This window comes from Anopheles bellator, chromosome 2, assembly GCF_943735745.2.
Source record: "Anopheles bellator chromosome 2, idAnoBellAS_SP24_06.2, whole genome shotgun sequence".
NCBI lineage: Eukaryota > Metazoa > Arthropoda > Insecta > Diptera > Culicidae > Anopheles > Anopheles bellator.
The window spans coordinates 48,385,597-48,406,214 of NC_071286.1; the positions used below are offsets into that span (position 1 = coordinate 48,385,597).

Below are 20,618 nucleotides of genomic sequence, written 5' to 3' on the forward strand. Positions count from 1 at the left end.
TAATGAATTAACAAATTCACAAAACTTATCACGTTGAATTATGAGCTCCTCGTAGGCATCATGCTTTAAAATAATGCATTTCATGAAAAATGTAGAATGAATAACCACTTAAATAATGAAACTTTTGTGTGTTTTATCTTGTATACTCTTCTTTCCGTCATAGAGCCCTATGAAATATGAAAGCCTTAATAGCTTTTATAACGACATACTACCAATTTCAATTTGTATGTCTATTCTCGAGAATACCACAAAGTAAACAAGTTTTAGTCTTCATCAGTTCATTCCTCTATCTTTATGGATCATGCACGTTACATATATGCTTATTAAAAATTACCATACGTCAGTTTTGTAAATTAAGTCATTCGAACTAAGTCATTTTTGTTATAGATTTCTATATTCCTCAAAAATATAATGGGTTTGGTATGTAAAATAAAACGAATTAGGAAAACACGAAGATTTAAAAAAACTGATTTAGAAAAAAAACTGTTCTTTTACTCTAACGATCAATTTTACCTGTAAGTGATTTTTTTATCTTAATCATATTTTTTTATCTTTTATCATAATTGTAGACTCACCAAAACTGTATTGACAATCATCGACAGCCTGTTGAGGCAGGTCAAATTCGACATTACGACTATAATCAGCATAGTTTGCAATCAATATTTGTATTGACTAGTGACTAGATTACACTGTAATATGGGATAATATAAGAATGAGTGATTTAGGCGTTTGATTTCATTCGTGCTACCGAAATGGAGGAATATGGTCTGAAATTCAATGAAGTGGTTTGGTTAAATTTGATAGAGTGAAAGAACTAAACTACTAGAACTAGTGAAAGAACTAGCCATGGTCCAAACTAGAAATACGATAAATGGGCGGCCACGCGAGACGCAAAAGACAGACTTTTCAATGATAAAGCACTTTAGTATTCAGTAAACAATTCTGCCAGGCGGTGGCTTTTCTCTAACAAACCGCTTAGATGCATACAATAGACAGCGGTACGCGTGATCCATTCAGTAAACAGAATCGAGTGCGTTATATAACACCCGATGTTCAGGTTTATTTGTTTACATCTCGCGACAAACAGGGCATTCTAAGTGGCGCCTTTACCGCAATGAGCGCGGGCAACGGGAACTGGAAGTGGGTACAGTGGATATTTTTTTAAACGTAAACAAACAAATGGTTTACTTTGTAGTCGTTGCGGCGCGTCTGCTATACTTGGCAATTTGCCTTTAATAGCCAGCCGATTGTCTAGGAAACTTGAGTTTTGGTAGCTGATTGAAGCACCGATCGTTTGCTTTTTCCATCAATCGACGTAGTGCATGAAACAGAAAATAACCATCGCGTCGCGGCCGATGGAAGGACGGCGTCGAAGGCGGATGGGGCATTTTGATCTGCACGCACAATCTATTTTCGATGTCTACGAAAACGTCATAAGAGCGATTGCTGTGAGCGAGCAGTTAAACATAGAGTCGACAGTGTAACCATAGAATCAGCACATGCGCGTAGATTTTCTCAAATATGACAGATTATAATTATTTAACAAATATGTACGATAACCTCTGAAGTATATTTTCGTAAATCGTAGGAAGAGTAACAATTAAGCATACATTATGTTCATGCACCCTTTTTGCTTACCGTAGGCGATATCGTTCCATTTTCGTAAAACATACAATCTTTACGCTTTGTTTTGCAAATCTTTATGCAAGAACGTGACGAAGTACACACTTTTACCAAATGGATGGTGTAAAGGTAAGGATTTTGAGGGATGTTGAGTTTTCGCCAATCATATAGAAATTAATTGACAAACGTAAAAAACGAAAACCAAACTAAATCTTACACTTAATAAACAAAACAATTCATTCTCAAAGAATTGATGGAAAAGGTTGGTTGGTGACAGGATGGGTGTAAGTGGATCAAATGAAACATATTCAATTCAATGTCAAATTATTCGGTTAGCATAACAAAGTATGAGACGAAACTATACTATGCAAAACATATATGTTACAACTTAAAACTAACTTAAGATCATACTGTCATAAAATAAGATAACATAAAATAAAAAGCGACTTACCTATCCAGTCTGGTAGAAGTGTGCCCGCAAGAGATTCTGAGTATCTCTTACCTGAAAAAGAAGAGACAAAAAGAAGTAACGTATTAGTTAAAAATACCATACCACGATTCGCAGAGACATATCACAAACATGGTGCGTATGATATGATATATATGTTTGTGAATGTCTTATTTCTCATTTCATTCAATTTAAATCCATACTTCATGGAAAGAAGCAACAAAGATGTTAGAAAAGAAGCACTTACAAGCAGCACTTAGAATGTAAAATGTAAATTTTTTGAACAATTGCTGGTTATAGAATGCTCGATAGCACGCGCATTTTAAATCCTGCACTGTATATCAGAATGCCGGATTAGATAAGTTAGTGGGTTAAGTAAAAGAAAAACGAAAGTCTCTGAAGCCAGATTTAGATCGCACGTTGTGAATAATCGAATCCCACGCACACATTTTCAAGAAATTCAAGAGATTCTTCAACAGCAGACCACCGACAGATTTGAATTGGTTGCTCGACTATTTCGTTATCAACCACAAGGATATTTTTCGTGAAAAGTGTCATGTAAGTAAGATTTATCGCCATTCTCCCTCGAATCGTCATCAGATTTCACTCTTTCCAATCGAATATTTTAACCTGTACACCTCTTGCTCCTTCGTCTAACGTCATTTCGTTTACCGGCTTCGGTCGTCTAGTTTCGTCTTAGTGTTATTTGCATTAAAATGATTTTTTTTTCTTGATCGTTAATCGTATTTTTGGACTTTTCAATCAAATGTAATTAGACAGATTTTTTGAAAAATAGCTAGAGGTGGCAAGTTTGAAATATTACACTAATTATCAATATTACAGACCACACACTTTTTTGCTGATGGTTCCCCATTGTTCAAAAACAGTGCAAAAAGTTTTCACTGCTACTCCTGTATTTTAGGCAAATGAAACACAGTAAATTTCACAAACTTTTTAAACGCTTTCCATAAAAGAACGGAATGCCTTGCGTGCTCAGCACTCAGCGTGGCACTCAGTACACAAGATCAGCTGTTGGACAGTGAGTGTCGCGCAGCACAAAACTGTTCTGCAAACTGGTTTTCTACACGGTAAGTGAGATGAAAAAGTAGCTTCTCACCATCGAAAGCTATGCTCACTTTTCCGTCTGGTCACATTTCACTTGCTGTTCGAAGCGTATCTTCGTCACAAAAAAACAAACGGCACCCAGTGGCTCGCAGCGTCCGGAAAGATACTTAATGATTATAGTGATGATGATTCTAATAGTCCGAGACGAAACTTCACCTGGTGATGGTCGCTTCAGGGGAGAGGAATGATGGTTTTATTCGTTACGTGTGGTTCAGTGTGTGTTTAACACGTTCCCGAGTGTCCTCAAACTCGATGACGCGAGGGACACAACATATTAATGTTTACGCGTGTCGTCCTCGTGCTTAGAGATGAACACGCGGCAGAGAGCAAATCTCTTGAAATTATGTCAGTGTGTTGCAAAGCAATGACTGCTTCGTCGTTCAGTTGTTTGACCAGACCAGTGAGCGTCTGGCCCGTCTACGATAATAAAGTGAGGTGAGTGATTTTTATTGATATATTCTCCTCTCCTGTTTTCTCCTAAAGTGTTTCGGAAATAATTCCACGACGTGTTTGTCATTCCACTTTCTCCTGCAAATTCGTGATTTTCTATTCTATTGCAGATCATTAAACAAAACATTTTTAAGTGGTGTTTTAACCGGACCTGATATACATTTAAACAGTTCAATAGCAACGACTTTGGCTCTACACTCAGCTGGACATTTAAAAATTACCAACCGTTCTCGCGTAGTGGCCGATACTAACAACAACATCATGCTGAGCAGTAAGCAGCCCAAGTGGTGTGTAGAGTCCATTCCCGCTTGGGTTTCAGAAAAACGTGTTTAGTGCGTACGTTTATTGTTTGCCCCTTCAGTGCCGTGCTTTTTGCGGTAACATCGACTCTGGCGCCACCAGTGTTACTCAATGTGTTTCAGGCAACAGATGCATATAAGGTGCATCGTTTAGATGGAGGGCGCCGCGTACCGTGTGTTTGTTCTCTATGCCTAACCCAAGCCGTCATCACAGAGCCGAGGAAAAAATTGTTTTGCTTAACACAGATCCACAAACACACATAGAGCAATACACGTACGCTCGAAACTCCAAACTGGGCGAATGCAGTGAAAAATATTTGAAAAACTCCCACACGGAAAATGTTTTCAACGCTACATCGTAATTGACCGCGCCGACGGAACTGCCTAGGCGCCGTCTTAAAACACGTGCCACGACGAGACGAGCGTTAGTCTATGTTATCGGAACTACAGTTCCGGTTAAGCAATGAAATGGGGTAACCTGAGCTGCAGCTTACTCTTCCGCTACGCCACAGTCACTCTATTAAACCCGAAAATCAATGCCAGCCAATTTAGTTATAATGCACATCACTACGGGTCTATTTTAAATCATGGGTAGAATTTTATTTAAGGGATTTCATTTTCATTGTTTAGCATTTATCATATCTTCTATTTGGCAATAATGCATAAGCATAAGCAAAGGTGCCATTTAATAAAATATAAATACATCATACTCATAAGAACATGAACTTCAATGATCAAAAACGCTCGGCATAATGTTACGAATCAAGAATGACTGTTAACCAAGTGTGAGCATTCCTATGCAAGCTTTTCATTACATACCAGCACACGCTATCTGGTACGTCCAGGAGTTACAAAAACTCCATAACTACAGCAAACAAATTCACAAAACTAACCTGCACACATAATATTCATTTATAGGGAGGTTTAAAACGAACCATAGTTACGGAGGACCAACAGGCGTGGCACATCAATTACCAGTGCCTAATTTAAAGCATTGCATAATTTTATCTTGCAAACCAGAGATCAAACCGCAAAACAAAGTACTACCAGTCGTAGAAGCTAATATATTTTAACATTTAAATATAAAACAAATTTAAAAATTATGTTAGTAAAAATTAAAATAAATGTGTTTACATACAATCTTAATAGTGAATTCAAATGTTCGTTATGCTTAAATCCTGATAAGCTTTGTAATTAAAGAAATCAAACCCAGTGTCTTCTCCTGCATTTGAATGCTTTTGTTTATGGCCCAACCGTAGAATATCACTAGGGTAATATTAAGAACCGTCTCCCAAAGATGCGACAATGAAGGATACACATCGTTTACACGTTCAGTCGAAAAAAGGAATGTTTGCCGAATGTATCAGCGAGGTACGAGAAACTATTCATCTCAGGCTCACCGCGACCACGACCACTTCACAGGTTCTTTCTTTTCACTCAGACCGGCGGCGCCAAATTGCAAACGGTGTGAGAAAATTATACACGTGTTCTATCATGGTTATTAAATCATTTGCTGTTGTTTAATGGTGTTAGCATTCGCTACTTCCGACTCATAAAAACTGCACTCGTCTGATGCGGGTGCTGCTGCGGGTGATGGTACTTGGTGATGGTGTTGCTGTTGCTGTCTGCTTGCTTGTTCGCTCACATAATTTTTCCTTTCTTTCACTTTTCTGTTAGAGCCCGGTAGCTGTGAAATTGTGTGAAGTTATTATACTAGACAAAAGGCATTTATTATCTTAGTACACACAATATTGCAAAAAAACAGTATAACCGAAAACAGAACACTGGGCAGCCACCGAAACAAAATGCTTCAAAGACGAGGATGCGGATATGCGGAATGATGAATGCGACCAACGCGAATGGACCATGGCACGATGATGTTAGTTTTTAATTTAACTCAGTACTTCTGAACGCTCACAGCTTCCACAAAGCTTTTACCTTCGAGTCGCAGGGTTACATGTGGTAGAATGCTTAGACGCTTACATTCATGACGATAGACGAGAGGTGGTGATGGTGTGCCTGCAGCACGTTTGGTACAATCAGTACTCCAATAAATACGAGCACTCAACACGCAAGCTTCGTGGTTGTAAGTTGCGAAAAATGCTTATATCAAAACCTGTTAAGTTAAAATGACAAAATGAGCAATTATAAAATTACTTCGGATTACGAAACCTAATCACTCCTGGTTGAAATTGTTATTACTTTTTGCTTGCTATGCGACCACCGGAGGTGTGGCCGGAGTTTTATCAATAGAAGAGAAGAAAGACGATCGAAATCTCACGGATTTCAAGTTTGAAATCCTAAGACAGATTTCTATCCAAATGTAAAATGACTTACACAAGCATTTCTGCTTTGTTTCCTGTCAGTCAATACAATATCTTTTTAACCCCTCGTCCGCGTCAACAGACAATTGTTTGTCCACCGGCAAATGTGTGGCAGAATGAACGACTTTTGCGCCGAATTGCTCATTGTGGTATCTTACATCACACTTTCTACGTGCGGCTTATGCGGTTTATCAAACGTCAAAAGGCGTTTTGAGTGCGAAAATGAAATTGAAAATGCCTCATGAAATTGGCAGACGGCGGAGGAGAAATTGTGTGTTGCGTGCTGCAGTCGAAAAGAGCCCAATGTTGCAGCACTCAGCTAACCAATAACGTGACACGTCACACGTCACGGTCACAGGCTGTCATAAATGCTCATCTCTTTTCACGCCTTTTTCACCAGGCACCCATAATGCACTCACAACCTACCTGCCGCAGATTCTTGCGTGTTGAACGAGAGACCTAACACGTCGAATTTGAGCGCAACAGAAAGAGAGAAATGACGAGGTGCGATAAACTTAAAAAAAACAGAGTCGTTTTATTGGCAGAGCGACTAACAACACAAACGAAACGCAGCGTGAGAAGACAAGGAGCTCACCTCTGCAAAAAGTGAGACAGAGTTTTCTTTTTGCTTACTCTTTCTATCTACGACACTGAGAGAAGCAACTCAATCGTTCCGAGTATCCGAGTATAACACGTTAAAAGAGAACGTCCATTTTATCAATACCTTTGTCAGAGTCGGACCTCCTCGCGTCATCAGTGGTCGCGCGCTAATCGTGCACAAACTTTTTGAAAACATTCGATTCCTTCGGTAATCATCACACAGTCGCCACTGTTCAAACAAAACGAACGATTGTTGAAGGATGTTCAGTGCTGCGCCAAACAGTAACAGTGTACAATAGGTGCCGCTTCATTCGCAACAATTGAACAGCAACAAAGAGGCTTGCAGGAGATAAAGTGTCGATTAAATCCTCCCTACTGTCCGTTTGTTTGACCAAAACAAAAAAGTGTACGTAATATAGTGAAGACTGTGTTGATAATAGGCCGGGCAGGGATAATAACATGGACAAAAAACATTCCCCACATATACAAATATGCCGACGGCAAACTGGGTACTAGAGGAAAGAGAAACGATTACAACAGCAATTGCCCATCCGCTTCGTTGTAATTATTCATAAATAAGCTTTATCGGATTAACGCTCATCGTCGACGGTCACTCGACCACCAGATTCAGCCAACACATCACAAGGCGTATCTGCTTGACCACATAAAATGTTTGGGAGATGGTGTGCTGGCTTCGTTTGATCACTAACTTTATCCTCACGACTGGGGAAAAGATGTTGCAGTGCAGTCGACAGACCCAGCGAGAAAGATGATGGATGTTTTGAGCAAAAGTGCGGGCAGAAAATGCAAATCCTCTATCACAAAAATGCCATGAAGTCCTCCAACCACTGTTTCGGGGTTATTCAGACGCTCGGAGAGAATGTAACCCAAATTGAAGTGTTTATTACGACGCATTATCGATAATGAATGATGTCTCTAATTTACTCGCCCTTCTGACCTTCGCGAATGTCGCGAGCCGTAAACGTAGGTGATGTAAACCCAGTTGGTCGGGTACCGTGGTAATTAGTGTAGACCAATTGGCAAATATTCGAACAATGCCGATGTGTCAATCCGTGCAAGAATTATTACACAGACGATAAACAAATATAGTTTAAGAACGGTAAAAGATGCAACACTATCAACAAGTTATATCTTTGTTGTTTTAGAGTTCGATCTGACGTAAGGCTTTGAACGCAATTAAATTCGCCAGGGGGAAGTGATTCAGCCATGGTTACTTACTTACTGGTTACTTACCACAACAAATTGTGAATAAAATAAAGAAAATTTTCAAATGAACGAAATGCAATATTTAAGAAATATTCAATATCATTTACTCTAGAACACGAATGCCGACCAATCTCATAAATAATTTCTCCGTTCCATCCAATAAACACTGTCGATGGTAATTTCAATTTCTATTTATTACAACACGTCCGAATCCAAAAGTGTCAGTACCCAAGACTATCGACAAGTCTCAAGGTTACGTAACACCAAATATTCGGCATGTCAGGAAAGATATCTTTGGCCTTGAGCAGAATCGTTTTACGATGATACCTGGTCTGTGATGACTTAAAAAGCAATTGAAGTAAAGTAGGGGCAAATGTATTCGCTTATTCCCAAAGTCGCACAAAAGACCACAGTAAAGTAAGGCATAAAAAACATAAGAAGCACCTAATTGTGTCGTCACGTAACAGAACCATGAAATTCAGCAATCGTTCCGTCAAGAATACCTTTTCTGAAGCTGTTTCCAGGAAATATGCCATAAAATATAAGTATGATTGATTTTCACCTAGACCCAGACAACGGGAGGTTCAACAGGCATTGTTTTTGTCATACCGTTTTCTCATCTTTTTTGGTCTATTTCTTTTTTACATTGCATCTAGCGGTTATGGTTCATCAGATTTATTTTTAAGGGGAGAAAAATGTCTCGTCGCATCGGAAGTAGAGATAATTTTACTTTTTAATATACACATAAATAAATTAAAATGCGCGTTTGCTCTTAGTGATACAATTTTTTTGACCACATAATGATCATTCATTATAGTTTTTGTACAATTTTATTTATTCAATTACTATCAAACTTTAAAAAACCTAAAAATTATATCCGTTCTTAGGCCAAACGAGAGGAAAAGCATCAAATTGGCCAGATCCGATTTCTCACATGAAGCCACCATTACTGTCAAAGCAATCGTAGCTGTATAGCTGTCACAAAATGAATCATAAATTTTAAAATCTTCTTTTTCGAAACTTTTCCTGCAGCCATGCTCCTTTGTTTGCGAAAAGAGTGAAGAAGATAGAGCTGGGCCAGAATCAACATAACACATCATTGCTGAATAATAAATAATACCACACAAGTGATAAATACACCGGTTCTGCGTCAAAACACACTAACATGAAGACAACGGTTATGACAAAAGCGCGGTAAGTGCGAAAGAGAATGGACAAGCGAAAGAGAGTAGCGAACGGGCGCAACATGAAACAACACCTTTATAGGAAAATGATATCGCGAACTCGCCAGGACAGGAAACTGCTAAAATACTTTTGCATTCTAATGTGTATCACCTCCGAAGGACCTCCAAAGCCTCCCAGAAAAGTTCGAAGCGATAATTTTTTTGCAAATAATCATGATTATTCTGAGTTCTTTTTCTAAACTCTGTTTCCTTCGATCAACCCAAGTTATTTCCATTGCGCCCAAATTTCAACCCGATTTCTATTAGACGATGATCATATTAACGGATAAAGTGCTACTGACTGGCAACACTGTTCCGCTGCTGCCATCGTTACCATAATCGTAAACTAGCAATTACAGTTTTGTTCACTCGGTGGGCTATTATTTTCCCTCAGCAACGCATACATGCGCAAGCTCACACACCCAGTTTTTTGACCGTCTCTCTTCTCCTTGAACCCCTTCATCATCGTCATACTTTCCGAACATGTATGAAAGATCTTTCCAGTTTTCCTGTTGTTCCTGTAAGGTTGTGTTAAATCCCAGCGTTGGATGTTGTTTCTACGGATTGGAAGTTATCAATACGACTCGTCGGATTTTGGTTATATTGAGAGCCAGATTCGACCGAGACGATCCTCTACGTTACGATAGTTTTTTTATCCTAATCATTCGATCGTGTGGATCGAAGCTGTTTAGCTGGCTGACTGATTTGAGCCTCTCGGGGCTGGAGATAGCGGCAGCTGGTGTAATGCCTAAAGATACCACTTCCCAACAGCGACGCAAAAGAGGAACAAGAGCTCAACGAAAAACATGAGAGAACCAAAAAAACGCCGAGCCCAAAGTGAAGAGGATGAATTGGTTTGCAAATGGGTATTTCTTGATTTATTTTCGCGTTCCTTTTCCACTTTGCTTTACCAAACTCAGACTGGTCGTTGGATGTAGGATTTAGCACTGTGCTATTATATGTTTCGGTTTCGACCACAATGTCAGCATCGCAAAAAGCCACGAGAGCAACAAATGAAACATATTCAAAAAAATTAAAAAAATGAACGTAAAGATAAAATTAGTTGGAAAACCAAAACATGAACACGGGGTTTGGGAGATTCAACTCGTTCAGCTCCATGAGTTCATCGCCTCCTTAGTACAAATTGCAGTCACGGAATAGTCTACGAAAAAACAGGTTAAGAAAGGTGAAAAACGTGCGCTAACTGATGATAACACTAGTTGAAGCATGTATTCTATGATCGTATGATAACTGCTCTTTGGAATATAGAAAAGTTTTCCTTGACATTAAGAACAGCTTTTCTAATTTCATCTAATATGCTAATGTTACTGAAGCAAGAACGTTTTCGTTTGTAAATCTAGAAATCTAGGCCATTTTTCTAAGGTACATGAATAATACACACACCTAATAAGATTTTCGCTTGTAACTATTTATTGTACTATTATATTTTGGCAATGAACACATTTTATTATACTGTTTGATTAATTAATAGTTAGTTTTGATGAGTATCGCCCACTGAGGAATACAAAGCAACATAATCGAATGAAGAAACTTGCTGTCAATATCGGTCTTTGCCATATCAACTCCCAAATCCGTGTTCTTACTTTAACATCAGTTGATGAGTGATGGCTTTTATCAAGTTCTCTACTGGGTGTTACGATTATGCTTATAACCCCAGTATGATGTACAACCTGTACACCGATGCCAATGCTGCTACTGCTATTCTTGCTCTAGACCTCTTGCTTTTTTGTCCGGTATTTTTGGTCTTGCTATCTTGCCGTGTTTTTCGGATGCTTCAATCGCGCTGCACCTAAATAGATTAAGGCGGAAGTTTATTGGAACGCAGTTTTATCAATGTGAGAAAATGCAATATCCTTTTTATCAGTTTAAGTCTGGCACACATTCCTACAGCGCAAGCATGAACGGGGCCTGCAAGTGTAACATAGATTACAATCTCGATCGCGAATAAAACGTATGATCGTACGACGCGACGGACACGCTGCGCTTCACTGGGAGCGCTTTCCTGCCGCCGCCCACTGTCCATGTTTGCAAGATGCAATAAATACTCGTTCAAACTATTTCGCTGACGGCTGGTTACCCTCCTGTTGCGAAACGGCAAAGCCGAAATGCCAGAAAAGAATAGCACACACAAAATATACATAGCATTTCAGGGTTCAATTTTTTGCAAAAGTGACGAATCGTCCAAATGTGCAATTTCAAGCCACCTGCCAAACAAGTCTGATGAATGGGAAGGAGTATCAAAAATATGTCACATTTTCAAAGCGGAATTGCTGATCGCGCTCTGCTCTGGCCGCAGATGCAACAAAGATTGTTCAGTTTTCACGCATCAATGGTAATAATGTTGTCAATAGCAATACAAAACCAACGCCCGATAATGTGAAGCGAAAACAACAGCATACCGATGTAACGAAGATGCCAACGGATAGATAAAGGAACTGAAAGCAAAACACGAGCCTTCCTCCTTCACGTCGCGATGTTGCGACGGCTGGTGTACAAGGAGGGACACATTTTCGCATGCATCCGTTCGGGGCACACGACTCGGTCACTCGATGTGCGGCGATGGTACTTGAAGTGGGCCGTAGGAGCATATTATGTGCGAAATTATTGTTATTGAAACATAAGTTGCAGTAAATGACGCCCGTTTCGAAAGCCATCGATGAAGCAAGCCCGCACTGGTAAAAGGTAAAAGTGAGTTCTCAATGTTTTAACGCGTGTTGGCATTCACGATACTACACTTGTGAGCATAGTTAAAACCGATTAGACTAGGTGTATCTCATGCAGAACAGGCTGAGCTCTATAATAGCCTTTCGCGATAGAAATGGACAAACGCGCCGTGAACCGAAAAGAGTTCCAGGTACCTATGTGATCAATCGCGTGTCGAATTGTTCATAATGCTCTGACGAAACCAAGTCGGTTCCCTTGGCATTACTCGGCTAAGACCAATCATTATTATAATGGTTCAAAAAACCATCCCCACTGATCGTAGAAAAGCACAACGGGACAAACGTACGATGATTTCTTGATCACGATCTTTTGTTGTTTTGGGTTTCCTTCTTCTTCTCCATACAGTCCTCAGTATCTTTATAATGCGAAAGATTATCTGAATAAAGCAAAACCATCCTAATGCTCCTGATATGCAGCATCTATGAACATTCCACAGTGATGCAAAAATAAACTGACCACACACGCCTTGACGATCAAGAAACACGCGTTTAACATAAATAATGCAAATATTACGCACTTCAATACACTTATCAATGGACAGGTGAACAGCTTGGGGAGGAAGAACGATCACAATAAAACATAAGAAAATATCCGACCCGCTTCAGTGTAACGTAACAAAAATGTTACGACAAAACATGATCATATGTGAACTCGGTTTGTTAGCGCATCTGTGTTCTAATAATGATCCATGCAAAGTGTACCACACCAAGTTTTTTGCATGTAAATTGCAACTTTGGGAACTTATTTTATCTTGACAGGTTTTGGTCACTTTTCGTTTTTATGTGTCGCTTTTCACGTACAAACAATTCCTCCTTCATCCGACATCCGTGTCCGTCATTATTAACGAAAAACATGTAAAAGTTGAGGTGATGGCAACTTCTAATGCCAAATCGGCACAATCTTATAGGCTCCGGATACGTAGGAGGAACGGATGACGCGATAACGCCAGGGTTTCGGTTTACCTTTTCGAACTTTTGTCGAGAAGCAGAACTACGGAAGTCGCTGTATGTAGTTCAATGGAGCAACCGATGGGAAGCACACCAACCATGCAGTTTTCCGTTCCTAGTAAAAAACGCGGTCAATGGCGGTCTGACCGACCTACCGACTGACTGACTAAACAACTGACCGGACCCGGACCTGAGCGAATGAAGGGGGCACCGCGTTCGTAGCTTCGTAGCTTTAGTATTAGACATTGCCCGCGATAAGCGAGAGGCAAATTTCCAAACATTCCGTAAACCCTTTGAATGTGTCGAGAAACTATTACCGACCCATGCCGTCGGATGTTGGGGAAGTAATAATGGCATTGGCTTTTTTGAGAAATGATTTATTGCTCCATTTTGGCAACCATCTATCTCTCTTGGATTTTCGTTCTTCCTCTCTCGGTTTACCTTGGCTCTGCGGTTCGGCCACCGTTGCACGATATTCTTATACCTTGTGGAGCACCTTCTATGCTGCGATGTATGCTGTTGTGTGCCTGTGTGTGTCTGTGTGCGTGTGTGTGTTAGGAAAGTGTCTCGTTCGGGAGGTCAGAACACCAAAGCATTCCCAACAGCGACGGCACGCTCTGCAGGCAGCGTGTACCGCGCGCTGGGCCCCCCGTGGATTCATTAGGGCAATTAATTCGAAGTCGATTTTCCGCTGAGCAGCGCGCGCGCGAAGGCTAAACAGCAGCACCTCAGGAGCAACACTTGATGCCTCTTTCAATACAACAGTATTGAAGTGCAGGGTGGCTCATCGATGGTCTCTAAATGGCACACCTTCAAATACCACTCTAAATAGTCCCTAAACGGTACACCTCTAAGGGGAATGTGATCATTACGAGCATGGTGTTGTGACTTAAGAACTGAAATTAGAGTGGAATGACCGCGCTCCATTCCCGAACTCAACATGTCATCACTGATTCCCACTGATCTCTGTAGCTGTAATGATCATGCTCGCCACAACCGGTGGCGAGTAATGTTGGACAAACTGATCGGGTCCCAAGCGTAGTGCCTTCTTACAAAAATTTATTATAAATTGCACGTTATGAAAATTTGATACAAAACATATAAGAAAAATATAATATTGTCCTCATTTATTTTCGTTCCAATGACATCTATTGGAGTCAACCAATATAATAAACTAAAACTTGTTAAACCACTATATCGATTGAATATTTAAGATTCCAGGTTTCGTATATAAAGCATAAAATATGAACTACACCTAAGGTGTATAAAAACTTCACAGCCAGTACTGGTTAATTTTTGGAGCATTATTGAAGATGTGCCAATTCTTTTGTTAAATGAAGTTCAAACTACGACGTTGAATTAATCATGGAATAATTAAATATCTCACTGATAGGAATCTCACTACTACTCCTTGCAGCTCATCAGTCCAACAATGAAAAAAGTTAAACCCATTATAAAATACAACTTAAAATTCATTTGCATCTCTAGCATTCGACATTTTTTTTTTCATAGTACAATTGGCCGAAAAACACAGTACAGAAAAACAAAAACTCAGCAGATTACATTTAAGAAAGAAAGTGGGAAGCGGCAAACTAACAAAGAAAACAAGAAGAAATAAGAGCATAAGGCATTGCATCATAGCACCAAAAGCTAGTCTCTCGCTCATCAGCTTTAGTGAAACATACATGCCAGGGAAAATGATTTTAATTTTGCATAACTATAAATAAAGCGATATTTGAAAAATCGATCTAATTGCCACAATAAAATTCTTTTCCAGAGATAATATCCTTCAGTAGACGCGAAACGCTTGTGTCACATTCCGTACGGGTATGAAATTGAAATTTTAAGTACATTTCAATTTCTGATTTTCACAGTGCTTTTTCAACTTGTTAATTTTCTTATTATTCTTCTTTTACTTGGATTTCATCCGGCGTGCATTATTTCTTCTCTACTTGGTGCTAATGGGTTTCTTATAAGAATTATTCATGAACTTTCAACCAATGAGAGGATAATTATGTAATAAGAATTGTATGCAATTTTCCGAAAACGGTTTGCTGCCATCTGATATTGATGAAAAATTATTAAAAATTTCGGAATGATGTAATCGAAGATCGAGATGCTTTCCCAAATGCTATAATACAAGAAACAAATATGACAATAAAACAGAACATGCATAATTTTGGTTTTTTGTATTTTTGTTCAATATTTTAAATATTTTTTTACCTATAGTGTTATTCTAGTCAAATATTAAAACCATCTTTCTATGGATGTTTTGAGTTCATGTTTGTCGCTTTCTGACCTAACGGTAACACTTACTAGGAGCGGAAACATAAGAAATTCTCCTTTCAAAGCGAACAGTTGATTCCAAGAATTACCCTGCCCAGGACATTGGACGAAGGGAAAGCACATTTTCTTACAAGATTTTTCCTTTCTTCGTTTATATGTTGTTTATATGGATTCGGAACATAACCCACACAGCCTTAGTGCGCTATCCTTCGAAGTTGGAGTAAAGGCAATAGGGAAAGCCTACGGCTAATAGCAAACGAAGGACATGCGTCAAAAGAAAGCACAACTGAATCGCATCCGTAGAGGTATATAGAGCACCGAAAATGACGCACAACGAGTATCTGATGACGGTGGTAAATGAATGCTTCTATACTTGTATAGCACAACGACGAATCACAAGCCATACAACAAGAGTGTCCCAAAATACGATCTCCAGCAGCGTGTGTCGGAGAAATGGAGCAAAGCGAGAGAGAAAAAAGGATAGAAAGAAGATATTGAAAGTGACAAAGTATATTTCAAAACTTGTCTTGCTTCACCTTCCATTTTAAAAGAATAAACCTTAGATGACGTACTGGTGTTTTACTATATTTGAAGCAACACAGAATGGTGGAATAATGAAAGCGAAAGACATTGAAAAAACCGTTAATGTATTCAAGAAGAAACTTGACCAGTCTGCGATTGCTTTTGTTAATCGTTTAAACCCCAGAACAGCTCTATATTCTTCCTGCACTGGACACAGAATGAATGCACTCAACGTTCTGTTTATACCGAAAGACACCACTCGCAGGCACCGCTCGATAGACTCGTCGCTCCCCGTTTCAAAATTAATGAAATTTAATCACGTCTTTAAGCGATTAAACTACGTCAATTACAATCACCTCATCCTTGAAGATGAAGACGCCAACAAATGGTCAGTCATTTAAGCACACAACTCTTTCTCCAATATCAGGAAACCTCAACTTCTTTGCAGAGATTAAACGTGTTTTGTTCAGGCAGCGAGTTTATTAAAAAGTTGTGCAGTTGATGCTCACAACCGAGGGTCCTCCTTTACCTATCCTTGACCGTAGTGAGTTCTGCGGAGAAGTGCGAGAAAGAAATCTCTTCACTGTCCTTCGTACAGGGCGGCGACGTCAGATAACGTTCACTGTGGACAGACGCTGTTGGGTCTCATGAGCCGCGGGAAGAAAAAATCACCTCGTCGTCCAACGAAAGTACTGTGCCACCTCCGCTTCGTACAACTTGTTATTTCTTCTTATATTTCGCGTCGAGGCGAAATTTCTTGGACGAGCTGTTTCCTTTTGGTGCGCTTACATGACAGTGTGTCCTTTTCCTTCTCTAATAGAGCATAGGAGAAAATCGATGCTGGCAAAACTGCTCGTTGCTGGCCGCAGCAGTCAATCAAGCAACCGAAGAGTGCTTCTTGGCCGTGACCGCAAGACAGTGGATGGATGTTGTGCTACTGCGAAAGAATCGTGTATTTCTCAGTCACATCTTTTTGGTGCATCACTCAGTGCCTTATAGTAACTGGTTTTTAAGTATTCCGCCTGCGGTTCTCACACGCTGCCGTGACGAAAAGGGCGATTTTTTCCTAATAATTTTCGCATATAATTCATATTTCGAAGCAAACCGAGCGAAGCGGTGTACACAAATTGGCCACGTAACTTCCCAGTGGAAGTTGTTGAGGCGTTTGTTCGCTGTGACAGCCAAACACGAACGAGGAACTGACTGAGAGAGAAAATCACGCCAACGTAAACTCACACGATTTTCATAACCTTTGCTTCTCTTTTCTTGCTGCTCAAAGCAATCTACACTGTATCATTTACAGAAGAGAATTTCGCAAAGGGAGATTGACGGCTACGGCGACTTCAAATTGAGCTTGGTAGGCCAAGGAATGAAAATCAATTATTTTGAGTCTTTCTGACAAACACAAGAGTACCCAGAGAGTCTGGATACCCACCCAGCGCATCCTGTCCCTAAGACGTAAAAACATCTTTTCGTTGTTCCTTTACGTGGAACACGATCAAACTGCATGCTGGTATTCGCCTTTTGTGCCTGCCTTGCTGTCGCGCTTGGATTTCCGCTCGATAATATTGGCCCGCGTGTGCCATAACGCGTCGACACTGACAAAGAATCCACGAGAACAGGAAGAAATATTGCATTCTTCGCTGCTCTCAGGCAACAGCTGCTACTCGCTGCCTCGAGAATATACAGTACAGAACGAGATTTAAAAAATACAATCGCGATGTGGGTAAGATATACATAGTAAAGCGAGTTGTTAGACTTTATATTCCGAACAACACAACATGTGATAACTGTTTTGGCAGAGCTTTTCCTATCATGAGTTGTTATGTCCAATATGTTCGAATAAATAGCAAGCATACGAATCAAGTATGTACAAACAAATCAACTAATCCGGTAAACAATGAAAGCCGGATCGACGAGCACGAGAAAAGGTCATCAATTTTCATTTAAATTATGGCGTTCCAACTTTGCAGGACTTGCAGGGTGGGCCACTTACTTTGGGGAATAAAAAACATTGCTTGTAAACGATCGAACGATCCTCTACCCTGAAACTGATGGTACATCCCACGATCTCTTTCTATCACAAAACAACGAGGCTCCTCAATTCCATTCCGATAACGAGATCAACATCACAAGTTCGTTTTCTGTGGATTCTTAAGAAACCCGGTCACTTGCCCTTTCAAAATACAAACACACACTCACGAATACCACGCTGTAATCCTTGCTCAGAGACTGTTGATTGCAACTAATAACGGATCATCATCAAACCGATCCGCCCGAAAGCAGGTTATGATCACAATGGGCTAATGTTAGGTGGCCTTCCTTCTCGGTTCCGAATTATGTTTTCCCTTACTTTCCTATGCGAATGAATGAGGAATGAGAATCGACCAGGACAGTGTAACAGAACTAGTCCTTCAACTTAAGCATGTGCAGAGGCGTGGGTGGTTCACGACATAGCACAAAATTGAATGGCAAGTATTTTATATAGTTTTATTCAAACACATTTATTGTGACATCATCCGGTGTCTCAGGTTGATTGGATGTTGGGTGAGAATAAAAGGACATTTTCTCATTTGGGTTGTGAAATAATCGCGTTAGAACATTTTAAAACCCACAGGATGAGGACACCGTCCTTAGCGATGTCAAAAAAGTGGCGGATATTCAAATTTGTTCTTATCGATAAGAATCGATGCCGTTTACACTCCGGGGGCTTACCTGCAATAGCCATCCAGGGGTAAAAGGTGTGGTTGGACTGGTGCAGTCCGGTGGTGGGAGCAGGTTGGCCTCCGGTGGAACCGGTTAGTGAACATTGGTTGGAGTTCCACGATCCGGTCACTCCAGCGGCCGCGGCCGATCCAGTCCGGCTGACCGGACTACCACCGGAGGCATCGATGTAGCCTCCGACGCGGGAATCGGGCGTGCAAGCTGAGGGCCGCACGGGAACCGAGCTGTTTTGCTGGGCAGGTACATTGCCACCGGCAGCGCCGGCCGCGGTAGCCGTTCCGTTGTTTGCACCACTGTTCGCGTTCCACACGTCCTTGTATCCGTTGGTGGCGTCCGCACCACTGTTGCCAGTGGCTCCCTTCGTGCCGCAGTCCTTCGTGCTGTAGGAGCCCTCATAGATTTGTTTGCAAGCGGCCTGTATGCTAGCGTCATAGGGCGACTCCTGAGCCGTGCGTGTCTGATGCAGGTGATGGTTGGTGTAAGGTGACATACCGAGCGACAGCGGGAATCCTCTGTACGCCGCTGCGGCCGCGGCTGTCGTCTGATCATGGTGCGTACCGGTGGCCGTCATCATCCCGGCAGCCGCCTGGTGCGGATGTCCGTAGAACCCGGTTTGCTCAAAGTACGAATTCATCTCGAGGCCGTATGGTTTCGTCGCGGGTAACACAGCACACACCACCCACCAAATGCAAAGTCTGCGGACACAGACACGCTCGCACTTACTCTTTGGGTGCGTAAATTTAGAAAGTCTCCCAACGTTCGTTACTTGCTAGTCTATTGCAGGACGAAGAAAGATCGTGTGTCGAACCACATTGACGCGAACGGATCATTCGATTCCAAGCTCATTGTTTAACGCAGAACTGGGAATGAGGGATTTTTCGACGCCGATACTTCATTTCGACTTTCTGTGGAACTCGATCGACCGACCGGCAGGCTTTCGTGACCGCAACACACACACAACACACACACACACACCGACCGTTACCGCGTGGATATGCACGTCGCTGTTATCACGCGCGTTTGGCACAATACACCATTATTTGCTTCCGAGCTAGACCGACAGAATGCTCCGGCAGCAGTGTTATGTAGCCGGAAGTACTATTCAATTTGCGGCTATTTTTTGACCGCACACAAAGCCACCGCCGTTTCCCCAACTCCAGAGCACGTCAAACGTCAACAACGAAAATCAGCCGATCATCAATCAGCCACCGATGCTTTCTCTGGAACATTGCGCCCTATGCACTGTTGCGGCTGGCGTCTTCCGCTTTACTCGGAATCGAACCAGAAATCGATGGTATTGTTTTATTCTCTTCGCTGCGTCTACAGCACATAGTCCATTGCACTTTGCATAAGAGCCACACACGGCTTTGGAACAGAGCCTTCTGGCACCGTAACAGGCGATCACCTCGAGAAATGTGATCGGCGATCTTGTGTGGCGATCATACCAGCCGAACCGTTTTGTGTCAAAATGTTTCACAGTACCAAACCACACTACACGGCGCGCTATGGTGGAAGCATTCCATCAATTTGGAGCAGAACCTCGACCTGGGACCTCGAGACAATCACGTTCACTCGGAACACGGAAGTCCGGATATTAATTTTATTTCTTCTCCTGTTGCTGGACGAAAACAATTGTCGTTAGCTACTTTTCGCTCACGTGCATTAACACACAGCACGACGACACACCGTTAACAACAGACCGATCCGCTTGTGTGTTCCGCGACTTCCTACTATTATTTCGCCAGCAGCGAATGGAAGGCTCGCCAGAGTCGTCACACCAACGAGTGGCGCAATAATAATATTAATAACAATAAAAATAAAAACGCGCCTTGCCTAAACGGTTGTCTTCAGACGAATGTTCACTTTATTTTGATACGACAGAACCGAAACTATCAATATCTCTCGCTTCGCGCCTGGCCATCGTTCGTTCGTCGTTTGTTTCGCGTGTGTGCAATGATCTTCTTCGGCCGCGGCTTTAATGGTGTGTGTGTCGGAATGGATGTGTGATGAAGCGAGAGAAGCGACGCCGAAGCCGAAAGAGAACGCTGCGCGAGCGAGCACTTCGGATGAGCGAG

General features: G+C 41.2%; 1 protein-coding gene across 1 annotated transcript in view; it reads right to left on the reverse strand.

The window, feature by feature from the left end:
• LOC131209067 (homeotic protein ultrabithorax-like) overlaps positions 1-19,177 on the reverse strand; it is a 61,029-nt gene extending 41,852 nt beyond the window's left edge. Inside the window, exons 1-2 of the mRNA XM_058202044.1 lie at positions 18,535-19,177; positions 2,075-2,125 (exon numbers count right to left, since the gene is read on the reverse strand). Of these exons, the coding sequence (XP_058058027.1) occupies positions 2,075-2,125; positions 18,535-19,177 (694 nt within the window). The remainder of the gene's footprint in view (positions 1-2,074; positions 2,126-18,534) is intronic.
• Positions 19,178-20,618: the final 1,441 nt, after the last annotated feature.